Genomic DNA, 15,109 nt, shown 5'->3' on the forward strand with positions numbered 1-15,109 from the left:
GGCACATAGAAAATAGTACCTCACTGTACTTTATCTTAAATAGCTCTTCAGACTTTGCAGTTTCTTTTATTGGCATAGAAGGGTAATTTTACCAACATACCATTACCACAACACTGAGAAATTTCTAGAAGGCATAGAGCAAATGGGGACAGATTTATATAAAAACTAAGGTGAGCTGAGGAATGCTCAGCCCCTTTGAGCTGAAAAAGACGACCTCAAAAAGTGAATATTCACACTAGACCCTTACTGTTTAGGTCAGAGGCAGCAAAGGCTGGCCACGGTTGCCAAAGTTGTTATGGGTGAGAAACCAGCAGTGTTAGTGAGGCAGCAGTTGCTTGCCTTACCTCCCCTGACTTAAGGTCTCTGCTCACTCCCAGCTGCTCTGCAACTGCCTGGGTCATGGTTGCTTCATCAGAATCTCCACTTAACTGCTCAGATGCCAGGACCCTGACATGGCCTAAAGAAATACACCACAGCTGCAGATTTCACTCTGTCTTGCCTTGCATTTTAAATACGAACATCAGAAATCATCAGTTACCCGAGGAGCACTTACAGCTCGAAAAGAAGTCATGTGGAACAGGAGACCTAACCAGAAATCAGCAAATGTGGAGAAAACCACCACTTAGATGACAACAGACCCAGCATAGGTAGAGCCGAACACAAAAAGTTCATAAGGGATCAGGAAAGGAAGTAAAAATCCTCAAGGATCAGAGGCATGTTAATTAAAAAAAAAAAAAAGTTAAGGAAACGATCAGTTTGTAGAAATAAAAAATCCTATTATATAAGATAATCGATAGGCAGAAATTGAAGCCTGTTTTACCTAAAGAAATTCAAGAAAATTTGAGCCAAGGAGTTCTTGAATAGTATGAGAGGGAAGTTGAGTCACAGAGGATAGATCTGAAAGTGTTAGCGTTCATCTAATAAGAATTTCAAAAAGGGGGATGGAGGTGGAGAACAATAAATGTGGAAGATGATTTTGCACAGCTCTCTTTAGATTGATCAAGTGGTAGTGAGGGATCATTAAAAACATGTAAGTTCTGGTAGCATTTCAGAATCCAGGAACAAAGAAAATTTTAAAAGCTCAAAGAGAAAAACAGGTTACCCTCAAAAAAAAAGGATTGGATTGGCATCTGTTACCTAACTGGGAGATAGAAGAAAATGAAAATACTTTTTTCCCAGTAAAAGTGCTAAGGGGAAAGGGTTTTGGAACCTGATTTGTAATACCTAGGTTATTCGGGGATGAGGGCAAAATAATATTTTGATGCTTGCAAGAGTTTTAGAGTTTACATTTATCAACCCTCTCTGAACAGTGCATGTATATAGAAAGACAAAATAGACATGAGAACAAAATATATGAAAACATTAGGGAGAAAGCAACAAAAATCCTTCTTTGTTTATTTCTAAATAAAGCATCGTTTGTATTCTTAAGATAGCGAAATGAAAAATGATTTAGAACAGAAGCCTAAATTTCAGCAGTGATAAAAATTGGCCAGGTGGATTTACTTATGCGCTAACATGTTTGCTTTTAAAATTTTTATTTTACAAAGAAATTTTTGTTTAGTTTTAGTCTTGCTTGGTCTGGGGAAGGGAAAATGTAAGTTAAAATGTGATATTTCAAAAGTTAGGAATAATTGCTGGAAGACTAGAAATAAGAGCTGTAGCTTTCATTAGATGCTTTATTTGGTGCAAAGAAAACCTCACTCTGAATATACAGATAAAGGAAGAAAGCTGTGAGGAAATGAAAGTATTGCAAACAAAACAATGTTAGAATAGACCCAGGCATTATCATCACAGCAAAAGTTGATTAAAATTCCCGTAAAGTGAGGAATTAAAATTCATGCAAAAGGAAAAAGTAGGGTGTCTTCACAATTAAAGGATATGGGAGCCACGTGAAAGGAGTTGCCCACTGGCCATATTTGAGTCCCTTGTAAAGCTCAGGAGAGAGAGGCAAGCCTTGTAACCACCATTGGAGGCAGCCGGGATGAAAACTACTTGTTCTGAAATGTGATTAGAGAAGCATCAAACATCTCCCTCTTCCAGAGCCAAACAGTACAGAAGAATGCAGCTAATGGATGAAGAAAGGATGAGTGACTGAACTGGAAAATCGGTGCTCTGAGTCTGCCAGTTACCCTTTTCTGCTGTCACTGGCTAAGTCTGTATTGGTCTTGTTGAGAAACCACGGTAGTAGAAATTTCATGTCTCTGAATCTAGGATGGGATCTTTTCTTGATTGTAGTCAGTTTTCTCCAGAGAGACTGAACCAGTGGTGTGCATGCATGTGCAAGTGTGTGTGTGTGTGTTTATATAGAGATTAGAGACCCAGGGAAGAGCCAGGGTTGCAGCTGGAGTCCAAAGGTAGAATTGCCTCTTCCCTTGGGTAGACAACACTTTTTCTTAATCCTTTAAGTGATAGAGGCCTACGTACATTGTGGAGGGTGGTCTGATTTACATGTTTTTCTACCCAAAAAAAAAAGCTCTTTACAGGAAATCTAGAGTAATGACCAAATAGCTGAGTACTGTGGCTCAGCCAACATATTAAAAGTCAACATATTAAAATTAACTGTCACTGGTGATGATGCCGTATTTGCTTGTGATAGTAGAATGTCTGTGAATTACAAAAAGGGTGCATATGACTGAATTTCTTCCTTGATGAGGTTTAGGGACCAAGCTCTGCCTTTGCTGTGAAGAAAGCCTGATCCTGTATACAACATGAATCACTAGGACTTTTGCTTAAAGATCAAAAGAAGATAGGTGATTTGATTGTCTCTGAAGAAAAATATGCTAAAAATGATTCCCGTATTCTAAAGCGAAAATGTAATTACTGTCACCATCTCTTTCCCGCAGATGATCAATTGGATGTGGTGGCACATTCTCAGGGAATATGAAAAGGTCTTGAATTTCACTATCTTTCAGGGTTTGAGTAGTAGTATAGTTGCAAGTTACAGACTTGATAGTGCCTCTCTAAGCTTTTTTCTCTTTACTGTTCATTTTTTCCAGTGATATAGATCGGTTCCTTCCGTAGAACAGTATTGAATTTAGCTCTTGGCTCTGTCCTTTCCTCTCTCCATTGAATGTAAGGTAATTTGTTTCTTGTAATATTCTTTTGTTCAACAAGCTACTTTACATGTTCTACTTTACATATTCTTTCCTTCCGTTTTCAGAGTAGTATTTTAACCCTTTTAGAGCAGATAATATTTACATACTATTTTATTTCTTGTCTCCATGTTTGTTCTGCAGTTAGATATATTCATGGTTTACTATTGGCCCTATTGTGAAACTTTTCTAAGTGTTCTTTGATTATCTGAAATTCTTGTCCTGTAACTTCTGCAGGAAGCATCTGTGAGAACAGTGTTCCCCAAATTCTTACACATTGACACCGTTTTGTGTGTGACCTTTTACTTTGAGGTCAGAATTCTTGGCTGATTACAAAACCTTTGGCTTACGATTTCTTACCTGACAACCTTAATTTTGTCACACCGTTGTCTTGTGGCACACAATGTTGTCACATTCTGTTTTCCTTATATATAATATAGTTCTTGTCCTGGATGCTCAAGAGATGTTATTTATTTTAAAGTCCATTTGTTTTACTAGAATGTCTTAGTGTCACTAGTTCAGAGTCAGTTTTCACAGGAGTGATTTTGTGTATTTAAATTTTTTTATTTCAGGAATTTTTTCTTGAATTTATTATTTTTTATTTCTTTGATTTTAGTTTTTGGGTAATTCTGATAGACCTTGGGATTTCATATCTGTCACCATCTTTTAATTCTTTATTTTTTGCCCCATCTGTCTCCTTTTCATCATCTATTTCCCTTATGTGCCCCATGGTGTCTGTTTCTTCTCATGTTCCTCTGTTTAGTGTTCATTTCTGAAAAGTGTTCAAAGCATTACTTGTTTGCTAAACTGTGCCTAATTTTCCTCATGCCTTATATAGCAGTCTCATTTCTGATATAAGGTCCTTTTTCATGGTCTCTCTTGTTTGCCTAACGTTAAGTGGTAGTTAACTCTACCTCATGGACATGCGTTTTGGGTCTGCCTCCATTGCCAGTTGGTGCATCATTCTAATTGTTACAGTATTGTCCTATGTTGGTTCCACTATTATCCTTTCTTGTAAATGAGAAGGGTAAGACTATTCCATTCCAGGTCAACTGTCCTCTCTGCAGAGCTCTCAGCTCTCTGTTTTCTTACGGCATACTTAAAGTCTCTATATGGTCTCCTCGATCATACCTTTTGCGGTCTGCCTCCTTTGAACCTTGCCTTTTAGCCTCTGAACCTTTTTCCTTTGGGTTGTGGCCCTGGCCTGTTCATTTAAGATGTTGTCCCCAGCAGTGTATCTATCCTCAGTGCAGGCTCGGTTGGGTGTTTGCAGAGCCTTAAAGGCTGGGGCAGCCTCAGCTTTTTCTGGTCTTCTCACAGTCCTGCACGGAACCTCGTGAACCCTTTTCCAGTCTAACTAGAATTTTCTTTCTGGGGTGTTCTTCAAATGGTGTTCCCCATCTTGCTTAGGTAAAGGCCCAGATCATCTAATTCCAGGCTTTATCAAGGTAGCCCAAATGATTTGCTACAGCTTGTTCTCTTTCACAAACTCAATAAATTTACCAAATGAGTCTATTTAAAATGTATATAATTGTAATTCTAAATATTCCAGCCTATAAAACTTTTTTTTTTTAAGTTTGTGTTTATGCTAGCTGTTTATCACTTTTATTCATGGTGTACCAAATGAGAGCTTTATGCTCATAAAGTGTGGGAAGGGAATCCTTTCTTGTTCTTTAAAATTTCTCATTCTTGGCATATAATAGCATCCAGGTTGCCATAATGGCTTAGGCATTCAGCTTGTATTCAGGCCAAATCTTGTCCCCTTTGGATATCAGTGGATATCTAGGTAAAAATTATTTTTTTCCTGATAACAAGAACCAGGTGTATTATCTGTAAACATATAGATTTTTCAGTTGTTAATAATTTAGAAGGAATGTAGTTTGGTGTTGGTCCAATAATTTTTAATATTATTTGTCACAAATTTAAATGTTTAAATATATGTTTTCAAAAGAAGTAATGATGGTATAATACATGGATATAAGCCAGTCTGGACTCCAGTTTAAGAAAAAAGTTAAATGTCTAGCTTATTCTTACCATTTAAGCCACTGGGGGCAAAATTATGTGAGCATTCAAATGGATGAAATTGAATAATTGTAATTTCTGACTAGAAAAGGATTTATATAGTATAAAGCCATATGTATGCATGGCTAATTGTGAGTTGATTGAATTAGGAAACTCAGCTGAAAAACTGATGCTTATTATTGGGGCTTAAGTTGCCACAGACCAGTCAAGTTTTTCTTCCTATCCAAAGTTAGGGTGCACAGGAAACTCCTCCTGCCAACATATTATGTATACACATGGTGGTAGAAAAAGGCACCACCTGTGAGCCACACTGCATGGCTGTGGGACTGGGCAGTGGCCACCTGGAGCCACCTGCCCGAGTGGCAATATTAGCCAGCACAGCAGGGGTCATCTAGTGAGAGCATGCTAGCTAGCAGCAGTTGTGTTAGATCTAGGAATGCATACCTTTGAGCTGATACCTTACATGTGTATATGTGTGAATATAGAAAACACCGGAGCAGTGTGGGGCCGAGCAAGCCTGTGTCCCAGCCTCGGCGGAACATCGTAGGCTGCAGGATTCAGCATGGGTGGAAGGAGGGGAGTGGCCCTGTCACCCAGTGGAAAGGAACCGTTCTGGACCAGGTGCCTGTAAACCCTTCTTTGTATCTTATAAAATACGATGGATTTGACTGTGTTTATGGACTAGAACTTAATAAAGATGAAAGAGTTTCTGCACTTGAAGTTCTCCCTGATAGAGTTGGTAAGTTCTCTTTACTATTTGCACGTTATATGCTTTAAAAATGATTGTTGAAATGGATGCTTTCTGATTATTCTTTTGCATTATTGATATTTTAATTTTTATCGGAGCACAAACACTCCATATTTAAATCAATCATTTAATACCACACAAATTGATCAGTAGATACTTTAAAACTATAATTCAAGGAACTGTGGGAGATATAAATGTATAAAATTGTTCCCCCAAATGTTTACAATTTTAACATAGTTATTTCTTTTGTTCCTTTGAATTTTATTTAACAGAAACAGAAGCACTCATGAGTGAAGTAGAAGTGCTAATTTTTTAAAAAAGACATTTGTCTTAAAATATGAGGACTGGAGAAACCTTATAATCAGTAGGAATCTATGTAATTTCCTAGTATTAAAATAAAAGAAATGGAGCTTGTTATTTTTACCTACTTCTTAAAAGAATGTAGAGCAGGCCTGCAGAGGGCTGTTGATAAACCAGTATGGAGGCCCACTCCTGACCACACAGGTTGTCTAGAACAGCCCACTGCCCTCTGAAATAATTTGTACACCAAATTTTGAACCGCTGTGAGTTCCATATTGGAAATAGGACAGCAAAGACCTCTACTTGCCTCATGGTGTTCAGGCTAAAAGCAAATAAACATGTAAAACAAAATAACTACAGATAATAGTAAATGCCATTAAGAAATAAAACTGGATGAGGCGACTGTGACTGGTGGGGATGCTTCCACCAGGTGGTTCTGAAGAGCCTTTGAGAGCAGGCTCCTGAAGGTATGAAGGTAGTGCATGGCTGGGATGGGGAGAAACAGAGGTTGTCCTAGGAAGGATGCCCGTGTCACTAAGGTGTAGTCAGTCATGAAGAAGGTGACAGAACAGGAGGGAAGAGGGCCAACAGGGGAAGATGGCCCATGAGAAGCAGTTTGTTTTTCAAATTATGAAAAGAAAGCACTGGAGCATTTTAAGCAAGTAAACAACACAATCTGGTATATCTGCCACAAATATCACTCTGGTTGCTGTAGAAATAGATTGTAGGAGCAAGAGTAAAAACCTGTGCCTTGTATAGGTTAATTTCTTAGTTTCAATAAATGAACTGTGGCTATTTATGTAAGATTATATATTAATATAAAGGGAAGATGGGTCAAAGGATATATGGGTAACACTAGTAGTTTTATAACTTCTTTAAGTCTTATCTCAAAATTTAAAATAACTATTAAGAACAAAAAATGTTTTATACCTTGATGAAACAATCAAAAGTTCTAATTTAGATAAAATACCAAGGGCAGATGAATTCAAAAAAATAAAAAGGAAAAACAGTCTCAAAGTAACTGACCTGGGACAGTAGAATAGTTCCTATGGAATCAAATCTGGGTTGGCTCAGCAATATGAGTTTTGTTGTCCTGAAAATCTGCCAGATGACTCTGATGTTGGCTAGTGTATCATGTGGACAACATTCCAGATAGTCTCCTTGCATATGTTCAGTTTTCACAGTACATATTTAGTAAAACGTTTTGTAAACCATTGTTTGCTTTTTTTGTCCCCAGCAACATCTCGAATCAGTGATGCGCACCTAGCCGACACAATGATTGGCAAAGCAGTAGAGCACATGTTTGAGACCGAGGATGGCTCTAAAGACGAGTGGAGGGGAATGGTCTTAGCACGTGCCCCTATAATGAACACATGGTTTTACATCACCTATGAGAAAGACCCCGTCTTGTACATGTATCAGCTATTAGATGATTATAAAGAAGGAGACCTTCGCATTATGCCTGATTCTAGTAAGTATGGATTGACAACTTTTATTTTTGATGATTCAAAAGTAATTTGAATTTTAGAACAAGTTATCTGATTATTTTGCAGATATATTTTTTATTTTAATTATTAAGAATAAATGATTCAGTAATACACCAAATGTGATTTTTTTTTTTCTTTGCCAAGAGCAATTTATTTTCTGTATAGATTTACCTGTTCGGACATTGGACTTTCTTATGAATGGAGTATATAATACAGAGTCCTTTGTGACTGGCTTCTTTCACTCAGCATTATGTTTTCAAGGCTCCGTGTCGTAGTATATGTTGGTACTTCATTTTATTTATAGCCAGAAATAACTCCATTGTATGGATGCTGTATTTTGTGTATTTGTTCATCTGTTGATAGACATTTGGATTGTTCTCTACCCTTTGGTTATTATAAAGACTGTTGCTATAAACATTGTGCAAGTGCCTGAGTGGACACGTTTTCACTTCTCTTGGGTGTATACCTAGGAGTGGAATTGATGGATCGTAGTGGTCATTCTATGTTGAATTGTTTAGGGAACTACCAGACTAATTTCAACACTGTTGCACCATTATACATTCTTGTCAACAGTGTATTTCTCCATGTCTTTTCAACACTTATTGTTATCTGACTTTTTGATTCTAGTGGTTGCGAAGTGATATCTCATTGTGATTTGCTTTGCATTTCCCTGATAACTAAAGATGTCAAGTATTTTTTCATTGTTACTGGCCATTCGTATGTCATCTTTAGAGAAATGTCTGTTCATGTCCTTTGCCCTTTTTTTTCAGTTGGGTTGTGTTTATATTATTGAGTTGTAAGAGTCAATATTCTAGATATAAGTCTCTTGTCAGGTGTATGATTTGCAGATACTTTAATTCTGTGGTTTCTCTTCACTGTCTTGATTGCATTCTAAAGTCCATTTTATCTAATTTTTATTTTGTTCATGCTTTTGGTGTTATATCTTATAATCCCTTGCCAAATCCAAGGCTATAAAGATTTTACTCCTTTGTTTTCTTCCACAAGTCTTAAGTTTTAGCTCTTACATATAGGTCTTTAGCTCTTCTTAGATCTTTATGTTTTGTGTTAATTTTTGTTTATGATGTGGCTTAAGGATCCAACTTCATTCCTTTGCATATGAGCACCATTTTTTGGAAAAACTATTCTTTCCTCTATTGAATGGTTTTGGCACCCTTATTGAAAATCAGTTGACTGTAGATGTATGGGTGTACTTCTGGACTTTCTATCCCATTCATCCGTATGTCTGGTTATGCCAGTGCCACACTTGATTGTATTGCTTTGTAATAAGTTTTGAAATCTGAAAGTGCGAATGTTCCTATCCACCCTCCCTCACCCCTTGAATTGTTTTGGCTTTTCTGGGTCTCTTGCAATTCCATGTGAATTTTGGAATCAGCCTGTCAGTTTTTGCAAAGAAGTAGCTGGGATTCTAATGGAGATTGTATTGAATCTTTAGATCAGTTTGGGAAGTATTGCCCTCTTGACAATGTTAAGCCTCTGGCCCGTGAGCATGGGACGTTTTTCTGTTTGTTTATTGAGATTTAAAACAAATTTTTTATTAACAGTGTCTTGTTTTCATAGTACACACTTTGCACTTCTGTTGTTAAATTCATTTGCACGTATTTTATTCTTTTTGATGCTATTGTGAATGGAATTATTGAGTAAGCCTATTCTTTTTTAAACTACTCCATAGCCTTTCCTCAAACACATGGAGCCCTGGAACAGACAATTGTAATATCAGCAATGTGACAGAATCTCTCTCTCTCTCTCTCTTTTTTTTTTTTTTTTTTATGTATGTATTCTTCCTCTTGGTTTTAAACTAGTCAAGTAGTGCCCTACCTACTCAGGTCTTCATTAGGCCCTGACTGTTCTACCTTCTGAAATTTTTTCCATTACATTTGTGTACATTTATTATAAATGCAAAATGGAAAGTGTTCATATAGACAGGAATTATCATGAGAATGTTCCTTAAAAGCATTTTTCCAACCTACATAAAGTTGGTTTTTTATTTTTTTTTTGGTAGAGCTATATCCAGTCAAAGTAAATACTGTGAACTTGGTAATAGAAAGTGTGAGGTCATTTGCACATGCTTCCTCTCCTCTCCCAACCATGTCTTTATCCTCTCCCCTATCTTTCATGAAACTGCTAAATATTTTTATGGATAGTAGTATGGAAGCTTATTTATCATTAGTTATACTAGTGACTCAATCCAAGAGCTCTACAGTGGCCTCTTCTTTGCTCATGTTACTGCAAAATGTATGGGGATCATGCTTTCGGTATTCCTTTGTGAACATGAAGGGATTATGCCGTGTGGAATTCTGCTGCTGCTGCTGCTGCTGCTTGCGGGAAGGGCATCTTTGAAGAGATTTCAGCTTAGGTTTCCTCATCACTTCGCTGTTTAAAAGAATTGCTGGTAACATCATCCTCAGCATTTTAGTTGTATTGTGTGTGACTCTTAGAATCAGAGATAAGAATAGGGTTTGGATTGTGTCATTCAGTGAGAATTTATTGTAATCATATAGAGGCAAACTACCATTAACATAAATAAATGATGATGATTCAAACCAGGATACCTGTGAGAATTAATGGTACACTGCTAATCATTGTGCTGGGACAAGTGGCATAAGCCTGGACTGTCCTGGGCAAACCAGGATATCTGGTCTCTCTACCTGAAGGCCTTCTGCTACAACAGGGCCTACATGGGGTTTCTTAAAATAGAATTGTTAACTGCCTAGCTCCATCCCCCTTTTTTTTCTCTTTTACTTTTCTTTGTTGTTATTGGTAGTGATAGTTTGCTCTCATTTCATGTATATTCCTAGAACAGAATTCCTGTTAGGTCATAAAGCGGCTTTTTCCAACACATATTTCCCTGGGGACCTTTTAAAAAATACAGGTGCTTCAGCCATTCTCAGAGATTCAGTTTTAAGTTGTCTGGGGGTGGAGTTCACTTAGCACATATTTTTAAAGCATGGGAAATCTCTATTTTGAAATTGGCTTTAGGAAGATGTGTAATGAAATGAAGTTGAGGAGAAAGAAGCCTTGTTCACAGGATAAGACAAGAAATACTTGGATATTTTAAGTACGTGGCATATTCTCAGTAATCCCAGTAGGTATTATCTGCTTTAAAATCCTATTTTAGAGTAACTCAAACTTGTTTTTAAGAAGATATATCCTTATTTAGATTTTTTTCTTGGCCCTTCTTTTAGTCCTTATCTCCTCAGGTAGTTATAGCCATAGTTAAACATGAGCCAAAGGAATTTGGTTATGATTTTCAAAATTGTTTACATGTCTAGATCTCGGGTTGGCATGCTGTTTTTGTAAATGAAGTTTTACTGGCACACGGCCACCCCGTTCGTTTATAATGTCATCTATGGCTGCTCTCACACCACAAAGGCCTAGTAGTTGATACAGAGACCATGTAGCCTCAAGCCTAACGTATTGTCTGGCCTTCGAAGAAAAAGTTTGCTGCTCATGGTCTAGATAAGATGACTTCAGAATATTTAAAAAATTTTTTAATTATTATTGAAATAGATATATAAGTTGGTATGTAACTAAAATTTGACTTTAATTTTTTTTCCCCCCCTCTTTACATATAGATGATTCACCTCCAGCAGAAAGGGAACCAGGAGAGGTTGTGGACAGCCTGGTAGGCAAACAAGTGGAATATGCCAAAGAAGATGGCTCTAAAAGGACTGGCATGGTCATTCATCAAGTAGAAGCCAAACCATCTGTCTATTTCATCAAGTTTGATGATGATTTCCATATTTATGTCTACGATTTGGTGAAAACATCCTAGATGTCATCATGAACTTTGCCAAATTTGTGGAACTATTAAATGTATAATTTGTAGACATAAAAGACTTGATTGCTTTCCAGTTTAATGAAAGCTTAAATGTCCCTGCGAACCCACAATCTCTGCCAGCAGAACTGGTTTTGTTCTGAATAGTACAGATTTATGTGAACACAAAGCATTTTGTGTAAGGAACTCCTTCCTCTTAAAAAGAAGTCTGTTTGGAGGGGAGTTACAGGCAAGTTTGGTGAAAGTTAAGCTAGTATCATAGTTGAAACTGTAATAGATCTTATCCATTTCCCCTTCACTCTTAACATTCTCTTATTCTGCCACAATGCAAGCATAGTTTGGTATTTTTGTTACTGCTTTTTTTGAGATATATATGTATCTTATATCTACCTATCTATGTCTGTGTGTATACATATATAATATATATATACACACATAGATCTATGTACACACATACACATATACACACACACTTCATTGGCAGTCCTTTCTTTGTGGATTGGGATGGGGGTTAAATAATTTTCTCCAGTTTAACAGGAGTGCATGACCCAAGTCACTTATATCTAATATATTATTGCTGTTTATTTAAAATTAAATTTGGGCACAGGAAGCACAGAGGGGATGTTCAGCTTCTTTTGAATGTCAGAAGTTCAGAGCACCTTTTCAGTCTGGAGGCTTTAAACCATAAGTCCAAATATGAATCACTTCTCAACAGTTAATGACCCACAATAGAATTTTATAGAATAGTTAGAAATCTGTAAAGGCTGCCTTTAAGTCTAAGCTTTATAAAATTTTTTGTTTATATTTTTTATCATAAATACTTTTTTTTTTTTTTTTTAGCAAAGCCCAGGTACTTTTTCCACACAGTATAATGCCGGTGAATTTTGGACAGCACATTCGGTCCATTATTCGTACAAATCAGTAATCTGGATTTTAGTACATGGATTTAAAGGGCAATAGTACATCAGTCATTTGAGTAAGTGTATTTGGTAAGTTCCTGGAAGAACATAGTGCTTTTATATTAGAATGTAGGTTTAAGAATAGCAGTATTGTCCTCTAACAAGTTCTCTGGGACATTTTTATTTTTATTACTGTTATTACTGATAAATGATTATGGTCCAAAGGCTCCCCCACCCCTTCCCAGCTTTTCCTCACAAAGAACGTCTAGACAAATACCAGCTGAAATATGACACCTTTTGAGGTGCTGTATGTTCTTGCTCACAGTGTGCTGCTGACATGGATTCATTTCATGCAGTTGGACCCTGCCACACCAGGGTCAGTCGCCTGCGCTATCTCGTAGATGTGACTGATAGCTGCCCTTAGCCACAGAATCCCTTCGTGGCTTATTCTTGCAAGGTGGTTTTAACCAAAAAAGTGGTTGGTTTAGCAGCAAAATGCTTCTCTGTCACTTGGTTTGGATAAGTCCTGGCGATTTGAAAGCCAGGAGAAATGCCATATGTGAAACCAGTCTTTTGTGGAGATTGGAAATCTTACCTGAGATTCGGGCAGAAGGCTAACCACTTGTGCTGTCATTGAAACACCAGAGCTTCCTTGCCACCTCCATTGTGGACATCTTTGATGTTAGAGATTCTGTAGTTTCAAGGTCTTGCTACGCATGGTCCACATGATTGATGCCCATTTTCGCCTCCAGGAAGGCCGTGCCTTGTGCTGTTGGATGGTAACCCCACGTACCGTGTACATAACACACCCCATTTCTCTGTAGCATGCCCAATGCCTCATAGTAGGCAGGCAAGGGCAAGCTTCTCCATGCAGTGAATACCCAGGTTTTAGATGCTCCTCCCGTGCTTGAACAAGTGTCAAGCTGTCTATCATCCGTTTTCCTGGTGGCTCTTGTCAGAGCCCCTGCATGTGAATCTCAAGGCCAAGCCCAGGCCTCCAATCCCGGGTGGACCTGTGTGGCCCAGACTGTGTCCAGTGTGCGCACTGGGCAAACAAGCACAGTGACTTTGGGCTGAAAAACAAAGCCCTTTGAAAGTATCCTGAGGGTTGGATCAGTTGAAACATTTCTAGCATTACTTAATGACTTGCATTGTGGTTTTTCTGCAAGTATCTTGATAGCAACTTCAGTACCACATAATCTGCCACTCTAGATGAATGTGACAAGTGATTATCATTATTTTAATTATTCTATTTGTTGCCTTTAAGGCTGGAGGAAGGGGAAAGGGGTGTTTTGTTTTCCAATTTTTTTTCTAATATTTTTCCTTTCAGTGGCTTAAACCACACTTACTGATGCTGTGACTAATTCTCCCTAGCCAAGTATTTCAGGCTTCGTTTTAGGCTCATGTTTCAGATCTGCATGCACTGCTTGCGTTTTCCTGGTATCTGAATGTTGGTTCCTTGTTTTAGGAATCCAACATTAATTTCCAAAATTATCATGGGACTTGTGACAACACAAGACATGAATCTCTGTATAAAATGTATTGGCCTTCCTCATTGACCTGCTATAGTATTATTGTGTCGTGTGTGCGTGTGGGTGATGTCTGGCTGCCACGTAAAGCTTCAAAGGAAAACCTTAAAAGCAGACCATCCTTTTTTGCATGCTCTATTCTAAGTAGAATGTTCAATGTAACTAACAAAAAATGCATGTTGTAGATATTTAGGTTTTTTGTTTTCTCTTTGTTTTTATTTGTTTTCAGTTTTCTGTATATTTGCTTACTGTGCTGTTGTAGTGGTTGTAGGATAAAATGCACTGGTGAAGCAAATGTAGTGCCAACAGAAGGTGATTTTCCAGTCGTACGTGTCATGCAGCATTTGAAGGGACTGTGCATCTTAAAACAATCACAGTTACTTCTAAACCGGATTTTATTTCTATTGTTTTATGTGCCAAACCCCGAAGTGCATTGGGCTTGAATCTCTGAACGTCGTAGACCCATTAGAAGACTGTTTTGATTGTCACAAATTGTAGTGCCTGAAAACATTAAGCTGATTGTCTTAAAATAAAAAAAAAAAAGTTCTCCAAAGACAAAATAGGAACAATTATTAATAACAAAATAATTATGGTCGAAATGTTTGTGGTTCCTTGGAAATGCTGCGCTTTTTGTATTTTCCATCATTGTAGTGCAGTTTGAACGAATGTGTATAGTTCAGAGGTCTTTGTGTTCGCATCTTAAAATTAGGTAAATGACCTCATCTTTCAAGCTTGAATTCATTTTTAATTTTAATTTTATTTTATACAATGTGTAGACAGTTCCCTGTTCTCTGCATTTAGAAGTATAAACAATATAAATCTGTTAATTCTGTAAGTAATTTTTATAATTATGATGTAACTCTATCCTATCCTTAAAACATTTAAAATAAACCCTTTATGTGCAACTTTTGACTGTAAATTTTGTGCTCATGAGCAAAATGTGATGTGTTAAACCTGCTTCTGAAAAGTTTTTAAAGTTTTACTTTAAGATTTTAAGTAACCTTTTTACCCCTTGTCACCACATGTAAATGTCAGAGATACATAGAAACAAATAGAATTTTTATTTGGATGATAATATTTAATAATACCTGAAAGGAGAGGAGGCAATAATCAATATCCCAAATATATTATATAGTTCAAAATATTAAAGTTTGTGACTTGCCATTAATGAGAAATTTTAATTTATCATAAAATTTTTAACTTAATGAATTGTTTTAAATAGAATTAAATGTGTAT

At 37.0% G+C, this 15,109-nt stretch overlaps 1 protein-coding gene across 11 annotated transcripts in view; it reads left to right on the top strand.

Annotated features, from left to right (window-relative positions):
• SPIN1 (spindlin 1) overlaps positions 1-14,792 on the top strand; it is a 58,695-nt gene extending 43,903 nt beyond the window's left edge. For all 11 annotated transcript variants that reach the window (XM_039852161.1, XM_039852159.1, XM_039852154.1 and 8 more), the window contains 3 exons: positions 5,600-5,853; positions 7,400-7,633; positions 11,243-14,792. In XM_039852161.1, coding sequence (XP_039708095.1) covers positions 5,600-5,853; positions 7,400-7,633; positions 11,243-11,442 — 688 coding nt within the window. In that variant the 3' untranslated portion in view covers positions 11,443-14,792. The remainder of the gene's footprint in view (positions 1-5,599; positions 5,854-7,399; positions 7,634-11,242) is intronic.
• Positions 14,793-15,109: the final 317 nt, after the last annotated feature.

The sequence above is a fragment of the Pteropus medius genome, unplaced genomic scaffold, assembly GCF_902729225.1.
Source record: "Pteropus medius unplaced genomic scaffold, Ma_sr-lr_union100, whole genome shotgun sequence".
Lineage (NCBI taxonomy): Eukaryota > Metazoa > Chordata > Mammalia > Chiroptera > Pteropodidae > Pteropus > Pteropus medius.